This window comes from Ursus arctos, unplaced genomic scaffold (genome assembly GCF_023065955.2).
Source record: "Ursus arctos isolate Adak ecotype North America unplaced genomic scaffold, UrsArc2.0 scaffold_15, whole genome shotgun sequence".
Taxonomy (NCBI): Eukaryota; Metazoa; Chordata; class Mammalia; order Carnivora; family Ursidae; genus Ursus; species Ursus arctos.
The window spans coordinates 33,256,644-33,276,463 of NW_026622819.1; the positions used below are offsets into that span (position 1 = coordinate 33,256,644).

At 39.3% G+C, this 19,820-nt stretch overlaps 1 protein-coding gene across 4 annotated transcripts in view; it reads left to right on the top strand.

Moving 5' to 3' along the window:
* NNT (nicotinamide nucleotide transhydrogenase) overlaps nt 1-19,820 on the top strand; it is an 88,344-nt gene that overhangs the window by 8,488 nt on the left and 60,036 nt on the right. For all 4 annotated transcript variants that reach the window (XM_026506927.4, XM_026506929.4, XM_026506926.4 and 1 more), the window contains exons 3-7: nt 1,593-1,822; nt 4,491-4,708; nt 8,316-8,403; nt 13,485-13,573; nt 18,591-18,778. In XM_026506927.4, coding sequence (XP_026362712.3) covers nt 1,593-1,822; nt 4,491-4,708; nt 8,316-8,403; nt 13,485-13,573; nt 18,591-18,778 — 813 coding nt within the window. The remainder of the gene's footprint in view (nt 1-1,592; nt 1,823-4,490; nt 4,709-8,315; nt 8,404-13,484; nt 13,574-18,590; nt 18,779-19,820) is intronic.

A 19,820-nucleotide genomic window follows, 5' to 3' on the forward strand; every position in this document is an offset into this window, starting at 1 on the left:
ATGATTATTGTTATTCTGTGAAGATAAGTTAATTTTTTTATTACGTATTTTTAGAGTTTAGGTTGTTAGAGTGATTTCCTAAGCTTTAGTAAAATATATAGAAGCAGATCTTAATTTTTTAAAAAAATCTATGCCCACATGTTGAGTAAAACAACAGAAGAAACTAATGTACTTTAGCTAAAGCCGTTCAGAACCATATATAAATACTTTTTGCATATCATATAGACTCTTTTGGGTTGCAAGGAACGGGATCACACCAGGTTGTATTTTGTGACGAGGGTTTATTGTATGTCTTCTTGGGAAGTACAGAAGTGCAGGAAACCCTTCATCTACTTCTTGGAAGAGTGGAATGTTCTCCTGGATTTCATAGCTATGGCTCATCTTCCCTCTTTGTATCTCCAGTCCTGATGTTTCTACTACTTTTGCCATACATCTTTTTTTTTTTTTTTTAAAGATTTTATTTATTTATTTGACAGAGAGACAGCCAGCGAGAGAGGGAACACACGCAGGGGGAGTGGGAGAGGAAGAAGCAGGCTCCCAGCGGAGGAGCCTGATGTGGGGCTCGATCCCATAATGCCGGGATCACGCCCTGAGCCAAAGGCAGACACTTAACGACTGCGCTACCCAGGCACCCCCATACATCTTCTTTTGATTACATCATGGCTGCTTACAGATAGCTTCTGTACCGTTGACTCCCTTGTCTTTTTCTGTGGGTCTCAGCTCCCTCAGAAAGAACCTGAATGGGTTGGGTCATCATTGGCCAACATAGACTGTCCTTGGGCAGTTCCTGTGTCAGAGGCTGTCTGGCCTATAGACTATTATCTTTGACCCAGCTGTTGATGTCTGGTCTAATCTTGGCTGTGGCCAAGAATGTAGGGTCTCAGGATACAACCTTGGAAATCTATGAGGAATTGCTTGTGGTCAAATTGCCAGGAAGGGGAAGCACCTGGTTGGCTCAATCGGTTAAGTGTCTGCTTTTGGCTCAGGTCACGGTCCCGGGATCCTGGGATCGAGTCCCACATCGGGCTCCCTGCTCAATGGGGAGTCTGCTTCTCCCTCTCTCTCTGCCTGCTCCCCTTGCTTGTGGTCTCTCTTTCTCTCTGTCAAATAAATAAATCTTAAAAAAAAAAAAATTGCCAGGAAGGAAACTTTGAATGTGGCAGTCCACCAAAGTGTCTAGGATAGGGTTGTTCTTCAAACCAGCAAATTACTTCTGTCTTCCTTAAAGGTAAGGACAAAGAGACCATAAATCGTAGAGGGTTAGTTTGAAGGGTGGAATTTGCATGTTGATTGATCTCTCACAACCCATTTTTCCCCCTAAGGATAAACTAATCTAGTCATGTGCTTTGAAAAGAGCCATTTGGTTAAATGAAATATTTGTAATTTTCAAGAGAGTGGGCATAAATATTTCCCATCATCGATCAAAAAACTCAATTCTGATTATGAAGCAGGAACATTATTTTGAGCAGTAACTTGAATGTGTAGTGTATTTTGAACAGACTGCCTATTTTTTTATGTTGTTGTTTTTTTACTAAATTTCTTCTTCTTCTTCTTCTTTTTTTCTTTTTCTTTTTTTTTTTTCTTGCTTGTAGGAATTCCATATAAACAACTGACTGTTGGTGTCCCCAAGGAGATTTTCCAAAATGAGAAGCGGGTGGCATTGTCTCCTGCTGGTGTTCAGGCCTTGGTCAAGCAGGGTTTTAGTGTTGTCGTGGAATCAGGTGCTGGTGAAGCTTCCAAGTTTTCCGATGATCACTACAGAGCAGCAGGTGCCCAGATCCAAGGGGTGAAGGAAGTGCTGGCTTCTGATTTGGTGGTCAAAGTAATTATTCCTTTCCCCCCTCATTTATGGCATGCTGACTTTTAAAAAACTTTTCATAGGAAGATTAAATTACTCTATTGTTTCGTCTCTTCATATTTTCAAACAATGTCTTTTCTCAGAGAAATGCTTGCATGTTGTGAATGTTCTTCATATTCCAATAGAACTTTTATCAGGCAATGTGATTCATGTTTAACCATGAGGGGAGAAAGTGATCTTCCTTTTTGTATTTGTCATGTGGAAATTCCCTTCTTATTGGTTGGGAGAATTTTCACTTCCTGGTTCATATGTATCTAAAATACCTACAGATGAGTATGTAACTGCTACTGGAAGTGAAAAAAAGGCATGGAATTTCTCCTGGGACTGAATGCACAGTGATCTTCTGATACATAGAAGGAACAGTGATGTAACTGTGATCTTCTGATACACAGAAGGAACAGTGATGTAACTGACATAAATGCTATTTCTAGAGAGGGCAGGGCTGCCCTGGAGAAAGCAACGTGGGGCGGAGTGGAGAGTAGCCTTACCTACTTTAATAAAAGATCTTAATATACAATAGAAATCTATGTGCTTAAGAACTTTAGATGTAAAATATGAGGTGAAAAAATCACACCGAGAAAGGAAGAGATTGCATCACAGGTGTAGCAGACATAATTACTAGGGGGGAGCGTTAACTTAAATCGTAAGCCTTCATGCAACCAAGACAAGGAGGGAAATAGGGATTGTAGAAGCATGATCATTAGGCTAAAAGAAGCTCCTTACTTCTTCAGGAAACACCAGCTTTTTTATTTTTGTATATCTATTAATTTCTAAGGTGAATCAATCACATAATTTTTCCCCCCGTAAACTCTACTGAATAACTTGGGTATTTTTGCAGAAGACACAAAACTTTGCTATAGATGTTAATAGTAAAATTTATGGTATGTAGGTAAGTTGTAATTCAGCTAAAGTTTTTAGTGTTTAGATGTACAGATACTTGGTGATATAACTTAATATAGTAAAAGAGCCTAGATAGAAAAATAAGTATAATCCATTCCAATATATGCTCTAGGGGTCAAAAACTTTTGAGACGTCCCACAGTAGAGGGTTGGTAGGGTACACGTAAGTCTTGGAAATGCTTTGTGTTCCTATTAGAGATCACAGTGTGTATGAGCATGTTAGAAGCATTATAGAGAAATTCTGTAATATAGAAGCTTATGGAACTTCATGCTTGCATTAATAAACTACTTGACCTTGGGACCTATTTTTTGAGTCAAGCCTGTTAATAACTTGAGGAACTAGTGAACTGAAAAGCCCATTCAGGGAAACATTCTATTGACTTAAATCACTCAGATCCCAACAGTTTCAGCTGAGCATTTGATAGGGGCCAGTAGAATTAATTCAAAGTTTTTCTCTAATTTTTATTAAATCTATATTATAGATTCTCACTGAGGAAAAATAGACCTTGCCAGAGAGTCTTAATTAAAGCCCCGAACCTTAATTAAAATCACATGCATCACCAGAACAGCAACTGACATGGGAGTAACAAATAAAGGTGTCTCATAGGTAAATTGAGATGAAATGCTGTGCAATGAAAGTATTGACCCAGTGTTTGTGTTTCTGTTTCCTTTTAAAATTTAAGTCCCTGACTTATGTTTTCTGGGCTTACTTGCCTAAGAGCGCAACTGCGAAATGAGCTAATGAAAGGATACGTGTTAACTCAAGATGGATTTTTAAACTTGGACGTAAAACACATTTTAAAAGCCAGCCGATGAATCTGCTTACCTGAATGCCTGCAGGAACTTAGGAAAACTGGTGGTAGGAAAGCCATGTCCCTGAAAATAGCTGTAAGAAATTAAAAAAACAAAAGCCACATTTTGAAATACTTTTTAAGTGGAATTAAAAAAAAATTGGCTGCAAAACGTGGACATTTGAAAGTTTCAAACATATGGTGTGTGTGTTCGTTGACTTATTTGATACTTTTTTTTTTTTAAAGATTTTATTTATTTATTCGACAGAGATAGAGACAGCCAGCGAGAGAAGGAACACAAGCAGGGGGAGTGGGAGAGGAAGAAGCAGGCTCATAGCAGAGGAGCCTGATGTGGGGCTCGATCCCATAACGCTGGGATCACGCCCTGAGCTGAAGGCAGCCGCTTAACCGCTGTGCCACCCAGGCGCCCCTTATTTGATACTTCTTCACGGAACAATATATTATAGCTTTTTGCTTAAGCCCAGTTCAGCAAAGCTACTAATTTGCATTGTGTTCATCTATAAATATTTGCCTGGAATTTTAAGGTGACATAAATCTATATGTATGACAGTGGAGGTTTAGGTTATAATGTTCTTAACTTCTTGCCACTCCAAATGTTTGTGCTTGCCAAAATTTGCAAGAATTGGATCTTTGAACACATGACAAAAACTCCCTGCCTGTATATTCTAATAACTTTTAATCTTACCAAAATAATAGCATGCTTTGTACTCAGACCAGTTCATAGGTCATCAATCAGAGGACAGATGGCAAAGATCTTTGTGTTCCTTACCTTGTTTAGGAATTTAGTCAGAAATTTATTGCTGAAAGATTACTTCTGGAGTGTTATTTCAATCATGGCATATTATTTAAATTGTCCTGTTTACTTAAAAATATGATAAAGCTATTTACATTTTTAATTGGTGTGCAACTTTTTTCCCTCAGGTGCGAGCCCCCATGGTTAATCCAACGTTAGGTGTTCATGAAGCCGACCTTTTAAAGACATCGGGAACACTGATTAGCTTTATTTACCCAGCCCAAAATCCAGACTTGCTAAATCAACTTTCTAAAAGAAAAACTACAGTTTTGGCAATGGACCAGGTTCCAAGAGTCACAATTGCTCAGGGATATGACGCGCTAAGCTCCATGGCCAACATTGCTGGGTATGTTGATTCTTTGCCATTTCAGTTGAACAGAAGAAGCACATTGATTGGTACTCTAGAAACATGCTCATTGTGGCTCTTCTCTCTTAAAGGGATTTTACTTGTAATAATTGTTGGAGATTGCAGCTTTTTGAGAGTTTGCTCATTTTATTATTTCACAGTTGTAGGAAATGACTCTTCATATTGCAGTCTGCTCTATTTTTTTTTTAGTCTTTTGTCTTTAGTACCTTTTTTTTAGTCTTCATGGGTAGAAGCCGTATTTCCTTCCACCAGAGCAAATGATTGTGAAATTAGTATGAGGAATAGACTGTCTTCTATATATGTGTGGATATGTGTGTATACATGTATATATTAGGTTGAAATGGCTATATTTTTCAAGTTTCATTGAGATATGATTGACTTATAACATTGTATAAGTTTAAAGTATAAACATAATGCTTTGCTATATCAGTATGTTGTGAAATGATTACCACAGTAAGTTTAGTTAACATAAATTGCTGTTTTTATGGGTAAAAAATGGTTGGATATTGGCAGTTTCATATGGTTCAACCTAACATATACATATTAGCATTTACCATTTTAATTAGGTTTTGCTTAGGTAAATTAATAAAATATTTAATAAATAGGGAAAATGTCTGGACTTGAGGGAGTTTCATCTGGTGTCAAAACCCGTATTGCTGGCCGAGGGCTAACTATGTCCTCTTATCTTTGCCCGCCGCTCACGCATTCCCAGGGTACTGGCTGGAGTGCTGGTTGAGAGGAGACTAAGGTGCATTCTGCTTTGCATGATCCTGCCCTGGGGAGGGATGGGAGCAGCCATTGTGGGAAAAATCTGGAAATCGATGATGCTTATGAAATCAACTCCTCTAAGACACTAGTTGAATTAGATTTTAAGCATGAAAACTATTGGTATTGGAAATTTGCTAATATGAATGAGGCACCAGCAGATGAAAATGGTTAAATAAACAGTGCTTGAAAGAGAGACTAACTTGAATAAAGCCTTTTACGGCCTGACACATGAACTGAAGGTTTTCTTAGGTTTTATGTCTTAGGTGTAGTGTATCAAAGAGGCCAATAGAGCAAGTAGATTCTACTTTGGGTTTCAACTGTTCATTTTGATAGAAAAGCAGCAAACAAAATGGACAAGTTAAAAACACATTTTGTTATCCTTACTATAATATGGCATATGGTTGGTTTGAAGATATTTTTTGTGATATAAATTATACACCAAAGGACACAATTTTTGCCATATTATTTAGTTTGTAGAAAAGTTACATTGTGTATTGTGGGACTAAAAATTTTCTGTAGAAAATGTACAATGTAATCTTTTAAGAGTGCTGTTGATTTTGTTTTGTGAAATGCATACATATGAAAGGTTATCAAAGCCGTTGGCTCTGGATCAGTGGTTTTTAACTGCAGAATCTTTTGAGCAAATAAAATACTATGAGGCAATAAAAACAAATCCAGTAAGAGCAGAATGGCCTTGCTTGAATTGAGGGATGGAGGGGTGTCTAGAAACATGTTTATTCTCTACCCTCCCTGGAATGGCCCCAGAGCTGGCTGAAATTTGAATCTTTGGGGATCCATGGGCACAATTTTTAAAGAATCACTATCTTATGTCCTGAGCTGATATATGCAAAGGTCAAAGTTTGAGGTGAATCTTCAAGTATACTTATCCACACAGTGTGTGATAAATCATTATCTAACTCACACACATAGTTATATGACAGTGAAGACATGCTCCTTCCAGTTCATTGATATTCATTCTGAGCTTTTTTGCTCTCATCAAAGAAGGACAAACTGTTATCATTTTTTCCCACCATCAACGTTTTCTTGTACATTTCCTGTGTGATCCCTCTAATTTTTGTTATTTTTTCAATATAGCAACTGAATCTTTCAAAATATTCCAATTTCTTACAGTGGACTTTGAATCTTTATTATGTTTGCTTTTCGAAAATTTCTATCACTTGGATTCAGAAGTTAAGACTAACAATGTAATCTCTAAAATATTGTTTTCCTGCTGTAATATGATTTAACTTAAAGTAATAGTGGGTACCGTTTTCTGCTTTTGCATCCATTATTGTATCAAGTATTATTTTATAAAAAATAGGATCAGGGATGGGGCGCCTGGGTGGCACAGAGGTTAAGCGTCTGCCTTCAGCTCAGGGCGTGATCCTGGCGTTGTGGGATCGAGCCCCACATCAGGCTCTTCCGCTGTGAGCCTGCTTCTTCCTCTCCCACTCCCCCTGCTTGTGTTCCCTCTCTCGCTGGCTGTCTCTCTCTCTGTCAAATGAATAAAATCTTTAAAAAAAAAAAAAAATAGGATCAGGGAAAGGTTTTATTGTCAGGTGGGAGGTAGATCTTATTACATAGTTGCATTATAATTTTAATTATATGTATGTTATCAAATGAGAATATGCAGAAGTGCCTTTTAGGTATAAAATGATCTGAAAATGAACATAGTCTAATATGTTAAAAATATCCTAGTAAGGAAAGATGGCATATTTTACTAGTTTTTGTTCCACAGAGTGTTTCTTTAGCCAGAAACACTAATATTTATCAAGCATTTATTATGGGAGACTTTCCGCTAAGTGCTTTACCTTCATTATTTCATTTAGTCCTTGAAACAACACTAAGAGACAGATGCTTTTTTTGTCCCCACTCAGTAGATGAGGCAACAAAGCGTTAGAGAATTACAGAAATTTACCCGCGGTCACAAAGCTAGTTAGTGGTAGAATTGGGACCTGAGCTGAGTGCACTCTCTCAAAATCCCATGCTTTCAACTACTAGCAATCAAAGCAAGTGTTTTTGTTGTTGTTGTTGTTTTTAAAGATTTTATTTATTTGACAGAGGGAGACACAGCGAGAGAGGAAACACAAGCGGGGGGAGTGGGAGAGGGAGAAGCAGGCTTCCCGCCAAGCAGGGAGCCTGACGCGGGGCTCGATCCCAGGACCCCGGGATCATGACCTGAGCCGAAGGCAGACGCTTAACGACTGAGCCCCCCAGGTGCCCCCAAAGCAAGTGTTTTTTGTCTTGAGTTTGGAATTTTATTATATACAAGCATATAGCTAAATCTAATTTCTTTTTCATGTTGAAGTTTTTCCCTGTTATATAAATACTACATCATCATCCCCCCAAATTTGGACAGTAGAGTGAAGTAAAACAGAAAGTTTGAAGTATCTGTAATTCCAGCACCCAAGGAAAACCATTGTTAACATTTTTTCGCCCCAGCTGATCTTGTGCAATAATCATTGCGAAGAGGCCAGGAGCATCCTGGGTAGGCGTGTGCCTCTGGAGGCAGGATGCCAGGTTTAGGCTTCTGCTTCTGCCGTTTGCTAGCCGAGTGACTAGCAAGGCTCTGCATCTCTGTGTCTCTGTTTACTCATCTATAAAGTGAAGGTAATAACTGTACCTTTCCACAGGATCATTGTGGAGGTTAAAGGAGTACGTATCCATGCGACACCGAGAGCGGTTTTTGACACGTTGTGGGTACTGTAAAATGTTAGCGATTATTCTTTGACTATTAAAGAAAGCTTACTTGGTGACTTAGGATAATAAATGAGTCTAAGATCTTTCATTTTATGGAAATATTCATTTATTTTTTCAGTTATAAAGCTGTTGTACTAGCAGCAAATCATTTCGGACGGTTTTTTACCGGTCAGATCACAGCTGCTGGAAAGGTTCCTCCAGCTAAGGTAGGTAAAACTTTTAATGTTTCCTCATAATATGAATTGATTAAAAGTGAGGGTACGTGTAGTACTAAAATACAGGTATTTTAAGCGTTTTGTTCTGTGTTAACTTCCCACTGATAACCCTGTGCATGTACAAATACATGGTAGAGCCTGAAGGCTGCTTATGATTGCTTGACCAAAAAGAATTTTGACATTTCTGGAAGTTCTAGTTTTTTTCCTTTTTGGACTTACTAACTTGAATTCTTAAAGGGGTTTTGGATAACTCATTCCGTGTAGCATGTTTATTACTAATTTTTAAAAAAGCTTCAAGATACCATTCAGTAAGTTCTTGATATCCCAATGTTGTGACACTTGGTTCATAGGAAAGACTTAGTTCAGCAAATTCTCAGTTTCCCAATTGTGACATTTCACTCACAGAAAAGATTGTCTTAGTTTTTTCACTTTTTTAAAAATATGGGTTAAGAGGAGGAGGGAGGGAGGGAGGTGGCATAATCTGGGTCCTTGGCAGAGGGAAAGGGTGCGGTTTCTTTAATCTCGAGTGAAAGAAAGCAGAGAGGAGCAGTTGATAAGCCGTGAGGATGGCTAGGTGAAAGAATGGATTATATTGTAAACCTTAAGCACTGCAGATACTAAATGACCATGTAAGCCCATTGTCTGGGTAGAGGAAATAGGACTGAAGAGTATGTCTGTAGTTACAGGTTTCCTTGGTGCTTCCTGCTCTTAAGTACTTTATTCTACAAACTGAGAATGCGTATGAAATAAATCTCCTAGAAAAAATGAAAAAAAAAAGATACTGGAAGCTTTGAGGAATCTAGTGACATATCACCTTAAGAACAGGCCAGGTGAGGAAAATGGCAAGTGGTTTAAGTGAAGGCTGGAATACATAATAAAGGAATTTGGCAAAAACAACAGGGATGTGATATGTGAAGTGATTACTTACTATTTTTCTTGGAGTTTATTTATTTATTTAAGTCATCTCTACACCCAGCATGGGGCTTGAACTCGTGACCCGGAGACCAAGAGTCACATGCTCTTCCGACTAAGGAAGCCAGGCATCCCTGAAGTGATTCTGTTTGACTTCTTTGTCAGGATCGTAAGAATAGGTCTGGCACTCATGCGGGCCAGAAGTTTAATGCTGTTTTTAAACTGGCTGAATGCTTTGATGCACAAATCCTCGACTCAGTTTTGGTTAGACTCTTTCCTGAAGTATGTGGAAACTGAGAATAAAGCTGTGAATATATTAGAGATTAAAAAGTGAAACAAAAGACGAGAGGCTTAGAAGAAGGAGAATCAATAAGCCTTTAGAAGGTCAAAAAGAGACTGTGACTGTCTTTATTGAGAATTTAAATTGCAGCTTGAGAGACTGTGGTCACATGTCATAAACAGTTTTCTGGTATTGAAGAAAGAGACACTAGGGTGGCTTATCAAGGTAGATTGCATAATATTTTATTTGGGTTTCCTGTAAATATGGAGGGTTCTTACTTGTCTAGCATGAGCTAACAATCCATCATTTGATGGCTTACGATATATCAGGCACTGTTCTGGGAGCTATGGAATGAACAAGGGAAACAAGATCCCTGCGATGTGAAACTTACACTCTAGCAGGGGCCACAGCGAGGCAATAAATCAAATAAATCTATGAGATAGTTTAAAACATAAGAGATATGAACAGGATGACGTGATAGTCATGGGGGCCAGCTGCTTTCGCTAGGGCGATGGGAAGTCCTCTTTGACATTTGAGCTGAGATCTAAAGGATTGAGAGGTATTTAGGATTTCAGGCAAAGGGCACAGCACCCATGAAGCCCTGAGATGAAAAACAAAAGGATAAAGAAGGCTATTGGTCTGGAGTGTGTTGAACAAGGTGGAGAACGATCTCAGTTGGTGGAAAGGTAGGTTGGGGCTGTATGGTATAGGGCTTCTCTTGTAGGCCTTGCTCAGATTCTCGTACAGATGAGGGAAGTGTCTGATTCAGGATTGTTTTGGAAAAACTCACTTTCGTTTCTGTGTCTCTACTTTCACATAGAACACTTCGCTTCTGACACTTCTGGTCATCAAATGTGTGGGGGTTTCTCCACACCGAGCAACTCTGTCACACCAGCAGGGTGTCCTACATCTTAATTCTGATACCGTCCCCCGGCAGGTAGTGTGAGATCCACAGGTTTAGGGCTCAGTCCCCCAAGACTGCCCTCGCCCCCCTTCACATGCCAGGTGCAGGTCCAGGTTGTTACCTGTGCTTCCAGCAGATTGACTATAAGTCATTCACGGGTTCTCATGACCTCTCCTGGGTTCAGGTGATTTGCTAGAACTGCTCACAGAACTCAGGATAATAGTTCCCTTACGTTTACTAGTTTGTTATAACAGGACATGATAACGGATCCAGATGAGCTTCCAGGTGGAAGAGATGTCTGAGGCCAGGTATGTGGGAAGGGTGTGGAACTGCCGTGCCCTCCTTGGACACACCTCTCTCCTTGCACCTCCCTGGGTCCACTAGCCTGGAAGTTCCTCAAACCCTGTACTTCTGGGATTTTTAAAGGAGGCTTCATCACGTGGGCATCACTGATCATTAACTCCTTTTCCAGCCCTTCTCCTCTCTCTGGAGAATGGGAGGTGGGGCTGAAAATTCTCAGCTGCTATCCATGGACTTTCTGGCGATCAGCTGTCATCCAGGCGCCCACCAAGAGTCAACTCCTTAGAACAAAAGATACCGTTATTGCCCTCGAAATTCCAAGGGATTTAGGAACTCTGTGTCATGAGCTGGGGTCACAGACCAGATATTAAAACAGAAAATGTTCTCACTTAGGAAATTACAAGGGTTCTAGGAGTTCTATGTCAGGAACTGGGGACAGAGACTAACATATATTTTTATTATTATTTCATGATGATTTAAAAATATCGTCTGGAAGTTCTGTGGGAGAATGGTTAGTAGGGGGAAGAGTGAAGGCAGGATCTGTTCGGAATTGATTGCAGAAGTAGTGCCCTGGGAAGGGAGTGGCAATGGAGATGTATAGAAGGAGATGGTTTGGGAGATCTTTGGGGGTTGACACCAAGAGTACTTGCTGGTGGATTGGAGGTGGAAACGTGTGCATAGGGAAGCCTCAAGATGACCTTCCTGTTTTGGCTTGAACAGTTGTGTGCACAATTAGTGAGATGGGGAGGCTGAGCGGAGGAATAGGTTAAATGACTGGAAATTAAGAACATTCCTTTTTTCTTTTTCTTTAAAGATTTTATTTATTTATTTAGAGTGTGAGTGAGGGGAAGGGCAGAGGGAGAGAGAATCTCAAGCAGACTCCATGCTGAGTGTGGAGCCCGACACACGACTCGATCTCACGACCCTGAGATCATGACCTGAGCCAAAACCAAGAGTCAAACACTTAACTGACTGAACCACCCAGGCACCCTGGAGATAAAGAACATTCCTAAAGGTCATTCCTTTCCCATGGCCTTTCCCCGTTTCTTGAGTGTATGTCTGTGGTGTGCCAGTTAGCAGTCGATGCTGTAGAGTCCGTCATTTAATATAAGTGCCGTCTGGGAAGGCTTTTTGACTGATTTATGCGGATACTAAGCGGCTTGCTCAATGTCACCCAGATCTAGTTGGTCGTTGTGTCAGGATTTGACTGTGACCCTTAACCTCTGTGTCTTTTTCTTCACCCGAAGCTGCAGAGAAAGAGTAAATTCCTGTTGTAAGATCTACATGGCTTTATTATTGTGCAATTATGTCTTTTAAATGATGTTTTTCTTTTTTCTTTCTTTTTTTTTTTTTTTGTTATTTCTTGATTCAGGATAACTTGGTCTAGTCCAATGATTTTTATTTTTATTTCACATTTTCTTTTTTTAAAAAATATTTATTTATTTGAGAGAGAGAGAGCATGTGAGAGAGAGCAGGAGCAGGGGCAGAGGGGCAGAGGGAGAGGGAGAAGCAGACTCCCCGTTGAGCCGGGAGCAGACTCGGGGCTTGATCCCAGGACTCCGGGATCACGGCCTGAGCTGAAGGCTGACGCTTCACCAACTGAGCCACCCAGGCGCCCCTTATTTCACATTCTCATAGTGTGGAGTGGGGTGGGTGCTTTGGAGCCCAGAGCCTCCTTGGTCACTCTTTGTTCCCTTTTCTGTGGAGTAACCCCCCACCCCCAAACCATCACCATCAAGATGAATTCACATGATCTCTAAAACACTGCTTAGGGGTCACCGGAGCACGGTTTGACTAGGTTTCTTAAAGAAGCAGAAGGAGATGTGGACATGATGGGTAGGTGGGAATTTATAAGCTTCACTCTTTCTGTGGGTGGCTTTTTTTTTTCTTTCTTTCTTTTTACACAGCAACAAGGAGTTGCCTCAATTGACTGGGAAGTATAATAGAACTTTTTTCTGGAAGGCCCATTCCAGACTAGAGACAACACTGCTCTTATTGTGTTTCTTAGAAGGCGGGGGAGACTCTTGTTTCTGAGGAATTCTTTGGTTTTCTTGGCTCTTACCCTTCCATGGTTAGGGAAGTTCATTATGTTGCTTTGGTGCAGTTCATTCATACTGGTTCAAAATTACATAGTTGGTCACTGTTGCTGTTCTTTCAGAAGCATTTGAGCTCAAAATACAGGGTAGGGTGGATATTTCACCAAAGTTGTACCCGTCTTTGAAACTTATTTTGATATTTTATGCACATAGAGAAATCTTCAAATTTGAGAGGGGAGAGGTAGCTGGAATGCTACACTGGGAACTTATTTCGGTACATGTAGCTTTTATACAGTAGGAGAGACTTGGTAATCTTTAATATACATACTGCTCATTGTGCCGTATGTGGCTTCCACACGGAGATGCTGGTTGTCTGACTGTTTTTAGTGAAGGTTGTGGGCCTTTGCCAGCAGGTCTTCCTTTGATAAATTTGTAAAAACAGTGGTGGTTCCATGAAAGTGTTGTCTCTCCACTCAGTGTATTAACTGAGGGCTGCTCACCACTGGCACACCTGGTGTGTTATTGCATTAAATGTGTAGTGCCCTGTGTACCAGCCACTGACAGTTATTAGCTGATGCTTTTTCACCATCAGTTGTTAATGAACTTTCTTTAAAACATACTGTTCTGCCTTTTCCCCTAGATTCTGATAGTTGGCGGTGGTGTTGCTGGGCTGGCTTCTGCAGGTGCAGCAAAGTCGATGGGCGCGATCGTTCGAGGATTTGACACCAGGTACGTGCTTTCCTACTGATTGCTCTTAAGGTAAAAACATTTTGTTTCAGGTGGATATTATGTTTTCTTTAGAATTTATAAATGGAAGTTGCACATTGAAAACTACTTTGTAAGCTCTTTCCACTTAAAAATGTTTCTACTTCTTCACAGGTAACTCAAAGTGGAAAAATGTTACCTAGTGGGGAAAAAAATTTAAGGACCCAGACTCCGTAGAGCAGAAATAATTTAAAAAGCAGAGGAACTGAAAGTGAACAGTTTGCACTCAGTATCTTTATGTGGATTAGCAGTGGGACCAGAGTTAATCCTACCCTGAGTTTGTAGTATGTTGCGCTGCCATGTCTATTTCTGTTCAGGATGCATTTACAAGTCAGGCAGGATGTGAACCAACATGTCTGGGAGTTTGAAGAAAGGAAGCAGTATGGGAGATATTTTGGGGGCACCTGGCTCGCTTAGTCAGTAGAGCGTGCAACTCTTGATCTTGGGCTTGTGAGTTTGAGCGTTGGGCGTAGAGTTTACTTTAAGAAAAGTCAGCATTGGAGATATTTTGGAGAACAGACCGGGGGCAGAGAGGTGAGGGGTATACTCTGCATCATATGGTCGGAAGCAGATAAAGCTGATTGGACAGTAGTAGAGCCCCTAGGTGAAAGTAGTCAATTATGCTCATAGTATAATACTTTAAAGCAGGCACATCAACCTTTTCTAGAATTCTTTAAAGAAACATTTGATTAAAATTGTTCTTCATTTCAGAAGATATTAGATACTGGGCTTTATTAATTGCTTATTGAGAATGGCTATCATTTATGTGTATGAATACTGTTTCGAGGTTGAAACATGTAGTTATTATCAGCTGAGATCAGTAGAGGAATAATACCATGGCTAATCTTGAATATAGAATGATCAAAAGATTTGCAATATTCAAAGTTGGAAAGAGTGTGCATTTCTGGGGTAAAGAATGTTCCATAGAACATGGTTACCAGGGCTTACCTGGAGTTTAGAGAAGTGATATACTGTTAGAAGGTTATCCTGCTGACATGAGAAAAGGGATTTTTGAAGTAACCGGGATGCAAGACAAAGATAGCCAGAGTCAAGCTTGTCATTAGTGCTGATTTTTAATTTTTAATGTTTGCTGAAGTGAAGTCTTTGAAGAGAGCCAAACCCAGAGAGAGGAGGTATAGTACAAGTTTTCATTGTAGTGACAGTAAGTAGCATTAAAGTGGAAATGTGTATATTTGACTTAGAGGTGATTTGAAACTTGGTGTTGGGTCAACTACTGAGAATTTATTAGGTACTTTGATGTCATTGGTTTTGATTGTGTACAGAGCTGATAGCTTGAGGATGGCTATTTCTTTAACTCCATTTACCATTTATTAGGATAGCTCAAGTACGCAACAAAAAAAGATATGGCTGAACTGACATAGTACTTTTGTAAGAATTATAGCTCATTAATCACTATTTTGAGACTAGGGATTGGTATCATATATAAATATGAAATCCAAATGTATCAGAAAACACACTTGATTATAAATTCTTGTTGGAAGACTGAATAATATATATTTTCAGATAAACATCCTAAAAACTTAAGGACAACTCATTGCCCAGTGATAGTAAAAGAGTGTGATTTTTAAATTTTTTCAGACAATAACTAGATTTCCTTGTAACAGTAGCGAGCATTCTACCAAATGCCTGTATTGAGAAGTTTAGAAATACAATAGCTTTACTTTTTAAAAATCTTTCTTTGTGTGTGTTCCAGTAAAGCTTTATTTACAAAAACAATTGGCAGGTCAGGAGCTGTAGTTTTCTGACGCCGGTACTAATGCTTACTCCCTGATAGTACTATTTAACTGGCCTTTTTTTAACTTAACAGTAGATCGTGAAGATCTTTATTTACCTACAAGCATACTTAATGGCTGCATAGGATTCCGCTGTGTGGAAGTTCAGTGACCTACTTAATTAGTCCTCTATAAATGGACATTTTTACTGTATATAAACAATACCGCATATATTGTCTATGTAAGAACATATGTATTTGGAGAGCGTTCATCATTTCCTTAAGATAAATTCCTAAAAGTGGAATTTTGGGGTCAAAAATATTCATGTCTTACATTTTGATACAATATAATAGTTTTAAATGATAAGTATTTTGAAGGCAAAGATTCCAAAACAGGGGACGCCTGGGTGACTCAGTCAGTTCAGCGTCTGCCTTGGCTCAGGTCACGATCTCCCCCTGGGTCAAGTCCCGCACAGGGCTCCTTGCTCAGCAGGGAGCCTGCTTCTCCCTCTGCCTGCCACTCTCCCTGCTTGTGCTCTCTCTCTTTCTGACAAATAAATAAAAACATATCTTTAAAAAAAAAAGATTCCAAAATAACATTTATGGTTTTGATTATGCATGTTCATTATTGAAAAATACAGAGAAACATTAAGGAAGAAAATAAAAATACCTTTTATAATTCTCCCAGCTGGATATAATTGCTAATGATTTTTTGGCATCATTTCTTATAGGTATTTATGTAGATACTTTTTGATCAAAATTGTGATCACTGACACATATATGTCATTTTGTTTATTTTTTTATGTCATTTTAAAGTTATCTTATTTCATTAAAAATAGTAGACATTTCTAAAACTTTGTAAACAGCAGTATCCCTTTGGCTGTAAGGCATAGAAAACAACTCAAACTGGCTTAAACTTGAGAAAATGTATCAGTTCTCCTAAATGAGAATTCATGGGAAGGACTCCCTTTTCACACTCGCGTCAGCAGCCCATTGGTGCCCTCCAGGAGCAGTTCTTTCTGTCCTTTCTGTTGTCTTCAGCTTTGGCTCATTTCCCTGAGTCACAAGTTGGCCTCCACAGGCAATCTGGGCTAGAACTGTCCTTGTTCAAGCCAGCAGAAAGGGTGAGGACCTCTTGCTCAATCATGTCCTAAGCTTTGTGTCCACGCTCTGACCATGACGGTTGCTCGGGACTGGTGGGCTCAGACAGTTTCCCAGACCTCCGTGATGGCCAGAATTACCTGCAGTTCTTGCTAAAAATAAGCTTCTGGCCTCTCTGTGGGAGATTTGTACTTCAGTGGGTCTGGGAAGGGGCCTGCAAATTTGAAACGTTAACAAGGACCTGAAGTGATCGTTGTCATCAGGGAAATTTGGGACTCACTGTAGTGGGATGAATGTTGGCAAGTTAAACACACCATCCACCAAAGAGCTGAGATCTTTGTTGGCTCTAGTTTTCCAACCAGTACACAGTGCATGGCTAGCATTAATTTTTTAGTATTTATTTATTTATTTATTTATTTATTTATTTATTTATTTATTTATATTTTTAATTTATTCATTTGAGAGAGAGAGAGGGAGAGACAGCGCACAAGCAGGGAGAGAGGCAGAGGCAGAGGGAGAAGCAGGTTCCCCACTGAGCAGGGAGCCCGATGCGGCGCTCAATCCCAGGACCCTGGGATCGTGACCTGGGCCAAAGGCAGACGCTTAACCATCCAGGCACCCCTAGTGTTTATTTTTTAAACTGAATGTATTTTTACATAATTTAAATGTGTTGGCTCATCCCATTTTAACATTTATACCTTTTATAGGTTGCTTTTTTCAAACACAATTTAATGAGGACTAGGGACAAAAATCACTTTGTTAAAATACTTCTAAGGGTCATTCACGAGAGAGACATCCCCATAAGTCAGAACATTTAGAAATGAAAACCTCAACCTGAGTGATTTGAATGAAGTCCAGTCTTAATCTAGGTCAGAGTTCACATCATCATTGACAGTGGGGCCCCAAGAAACAGAATTGATTGTTGGAGTTATCAGTAGTGAAATTCCTTTTGTAACTGAAGTAAGTAAAAGTCGGAATTCCCTATAGTTTTTATTTTTCCAGAGAAAAAATTTTCATAGAAGTGGTACATACTTTTGGAAATAACTGAAATAGTCCAGTCAGAGATATCAAAAGAAAATCTCCAATTTTGTATATATACAGTTTGCTCTTCTTAAAACTCAACACACAAAAAACAACCCAATTAAAAAATGGGCAGAAGACATGAATAGACACCTTTCCAAAGAAGACCTACAGATGGCCAACAGACACAGGAAAAGATGCTCAACATCACTCATCATCAGGGAAATGCATTAAATCAAAACCACAATGTGATATCAACTCACACCTGTCAGAATGGCTAAAATCAACAACACACGAAACAACAGGTGTTGGTGAAGATGTGGAGAAAAAGGAACCCTCTTGCACTGTTGGTGGGAATGCAAACTGGTACAGCCACTCTGGAAAACAGTATGGAGTTTTCTCAAAAGGTTGAAAATAGAACTACCCTGCAATCTGGCAATTGCACTACTAGGTATTTACCCAAAGAATATAAAAATACTAAGTCTTTTTTTTTTTTCAAAAGTACTAATTCAAAGGGATACATGCACCCCAATGTTTATAGCAAAATTATCTACAACAGCCAAATTATGGAAGCAGCTCAAGTGCCCATTGACTAATGAATGGATAAAAAAGATGTGGTGTATATATACAGAGTGGAATATTATTCAGCCATATAAAAGAATGAAATCTTGCCAATTGCAATGACATGGATAGAGCTAGAGAGTCTAATGCTAAGTGAAATAACTCAGAGAAAGACAAATACCATATGATTTCACTCATATGTGGAATTTAAGAGACAAAACAGACAAGCAAAGGGAAAAAAAAAGAGAGAGAGGGCAACCAAGTAACAGACTCTTAACTACAGAGAACAAACTGGTTACCAGAGGGGGGCTGGTGGGGGGATGGGTGAAAGAGGTGATGGGGATTAAGGAGTGCACCTGTTCTGATGAGCACTGGGTGATGTATGGAAGTGCTGACTCACTATATTGTACACCTGAAACTAATATTACACTGTGTGTTAACTAACTGGAATTTAAATAACTTAAAAAAAACCCGAAAAAAAAACCCCAAAAATGTATATGTAAAAGATGATCTTGATTTCTCTTAAGGGCCTAAAATAACCACTGCTTTCCCTTCAATCATCACCAGAGCTGCAGCTTTGGAGCAGTTCAAGTCTCTTGGTGCTGAGCCCTTGGAAGTGGACTTGAAGGAATCTGGTGAGGGCCAAGGAGGATATGCGAAAGAGATGTCCAAAGAGTTCATCGAAGCTGAAATGAAACTTTTTGCTCAACAGTGCAAAGAGGTGGATATCCTCATCAGCACAGCGCTCATTCCAGGTACTTCCTTCAGCCCACGCTTATCAGTAAAGTACTTTACTAATGATATTTTAAAATAAGAGTGGAAGTCATTTAACATTTGAATTTCTTTAAGTAAAGATTGATTTACTTTCTAGAAAATGAGAAAGCACATGAAAGGCAGAAAGAACAAAAAGCATGGTAGCCCCTAGATAAAAATGATCATTAATAGTGAGATCTATTTTCTTCCAGTCTTTTTTCCATAAATTTTTATGTAACTGTGTTCATAGATTATATTCCATATACCATATTATATTCGTAAGCAATTTCCTTTGTTTATACCCTTGATAAATTGGTTTGTAATTTGTTTCTATTCTCTTTGTTTTTTTTTTTTTAATTTTTTTAAATTTTTTTAAAGATTTTATTTATTTATTCGACAGAGAGAGAGACAGCCAGCGAGAGAGGGAACACAAGCAGGGGGAGTGGGAGAGGAAGAAGCAGGCTCACAGCGGAGGAGCCTGATGTGGGGCTCGATCCCGGAACGCTGGGAACACGCCCTGAGCCGAAGGCAGATGCCTAACCGCTGTGCCACCCAGGCGCCCCTCTATTCTCTTTGTTAAGATACTCCATTCTTATTGTAGGACATTCAAACAGTACTGAAAAATATGAAGAAAAAAAAGTACAGACCTGAAATTCCAGCAGAGATGACCATTATTGATATATTAATCATTTTTCCATACATGAGAGAGAAAGAGAAAGGGTCTTGAGGTGTGTGTGTGTATTTGTGGAATTTCTGGTATATGTTTTTTACTAAAGGATATGACACTTTACCACTTTTTAATTATGTCCTTCGGCATGTTTGGTCTTTGGAACCGAATTGCAGGCTCTTTGATGGCAGGAGTCCTTTACCACATCCTCTTCTAAAGAAAATTTTTCGCTCAGTAGATGATTGATGCCAAACCGGTTGGCACTTACTGATCAGTAAACAGTAGCTCGATCTAGCAAGATTTGGGAGGGAAGATGCCCCACCTTTTATATTCTTACCCCTCCTCTTCTCCTTTCCTTCTGTTATTGAATGCTGAAT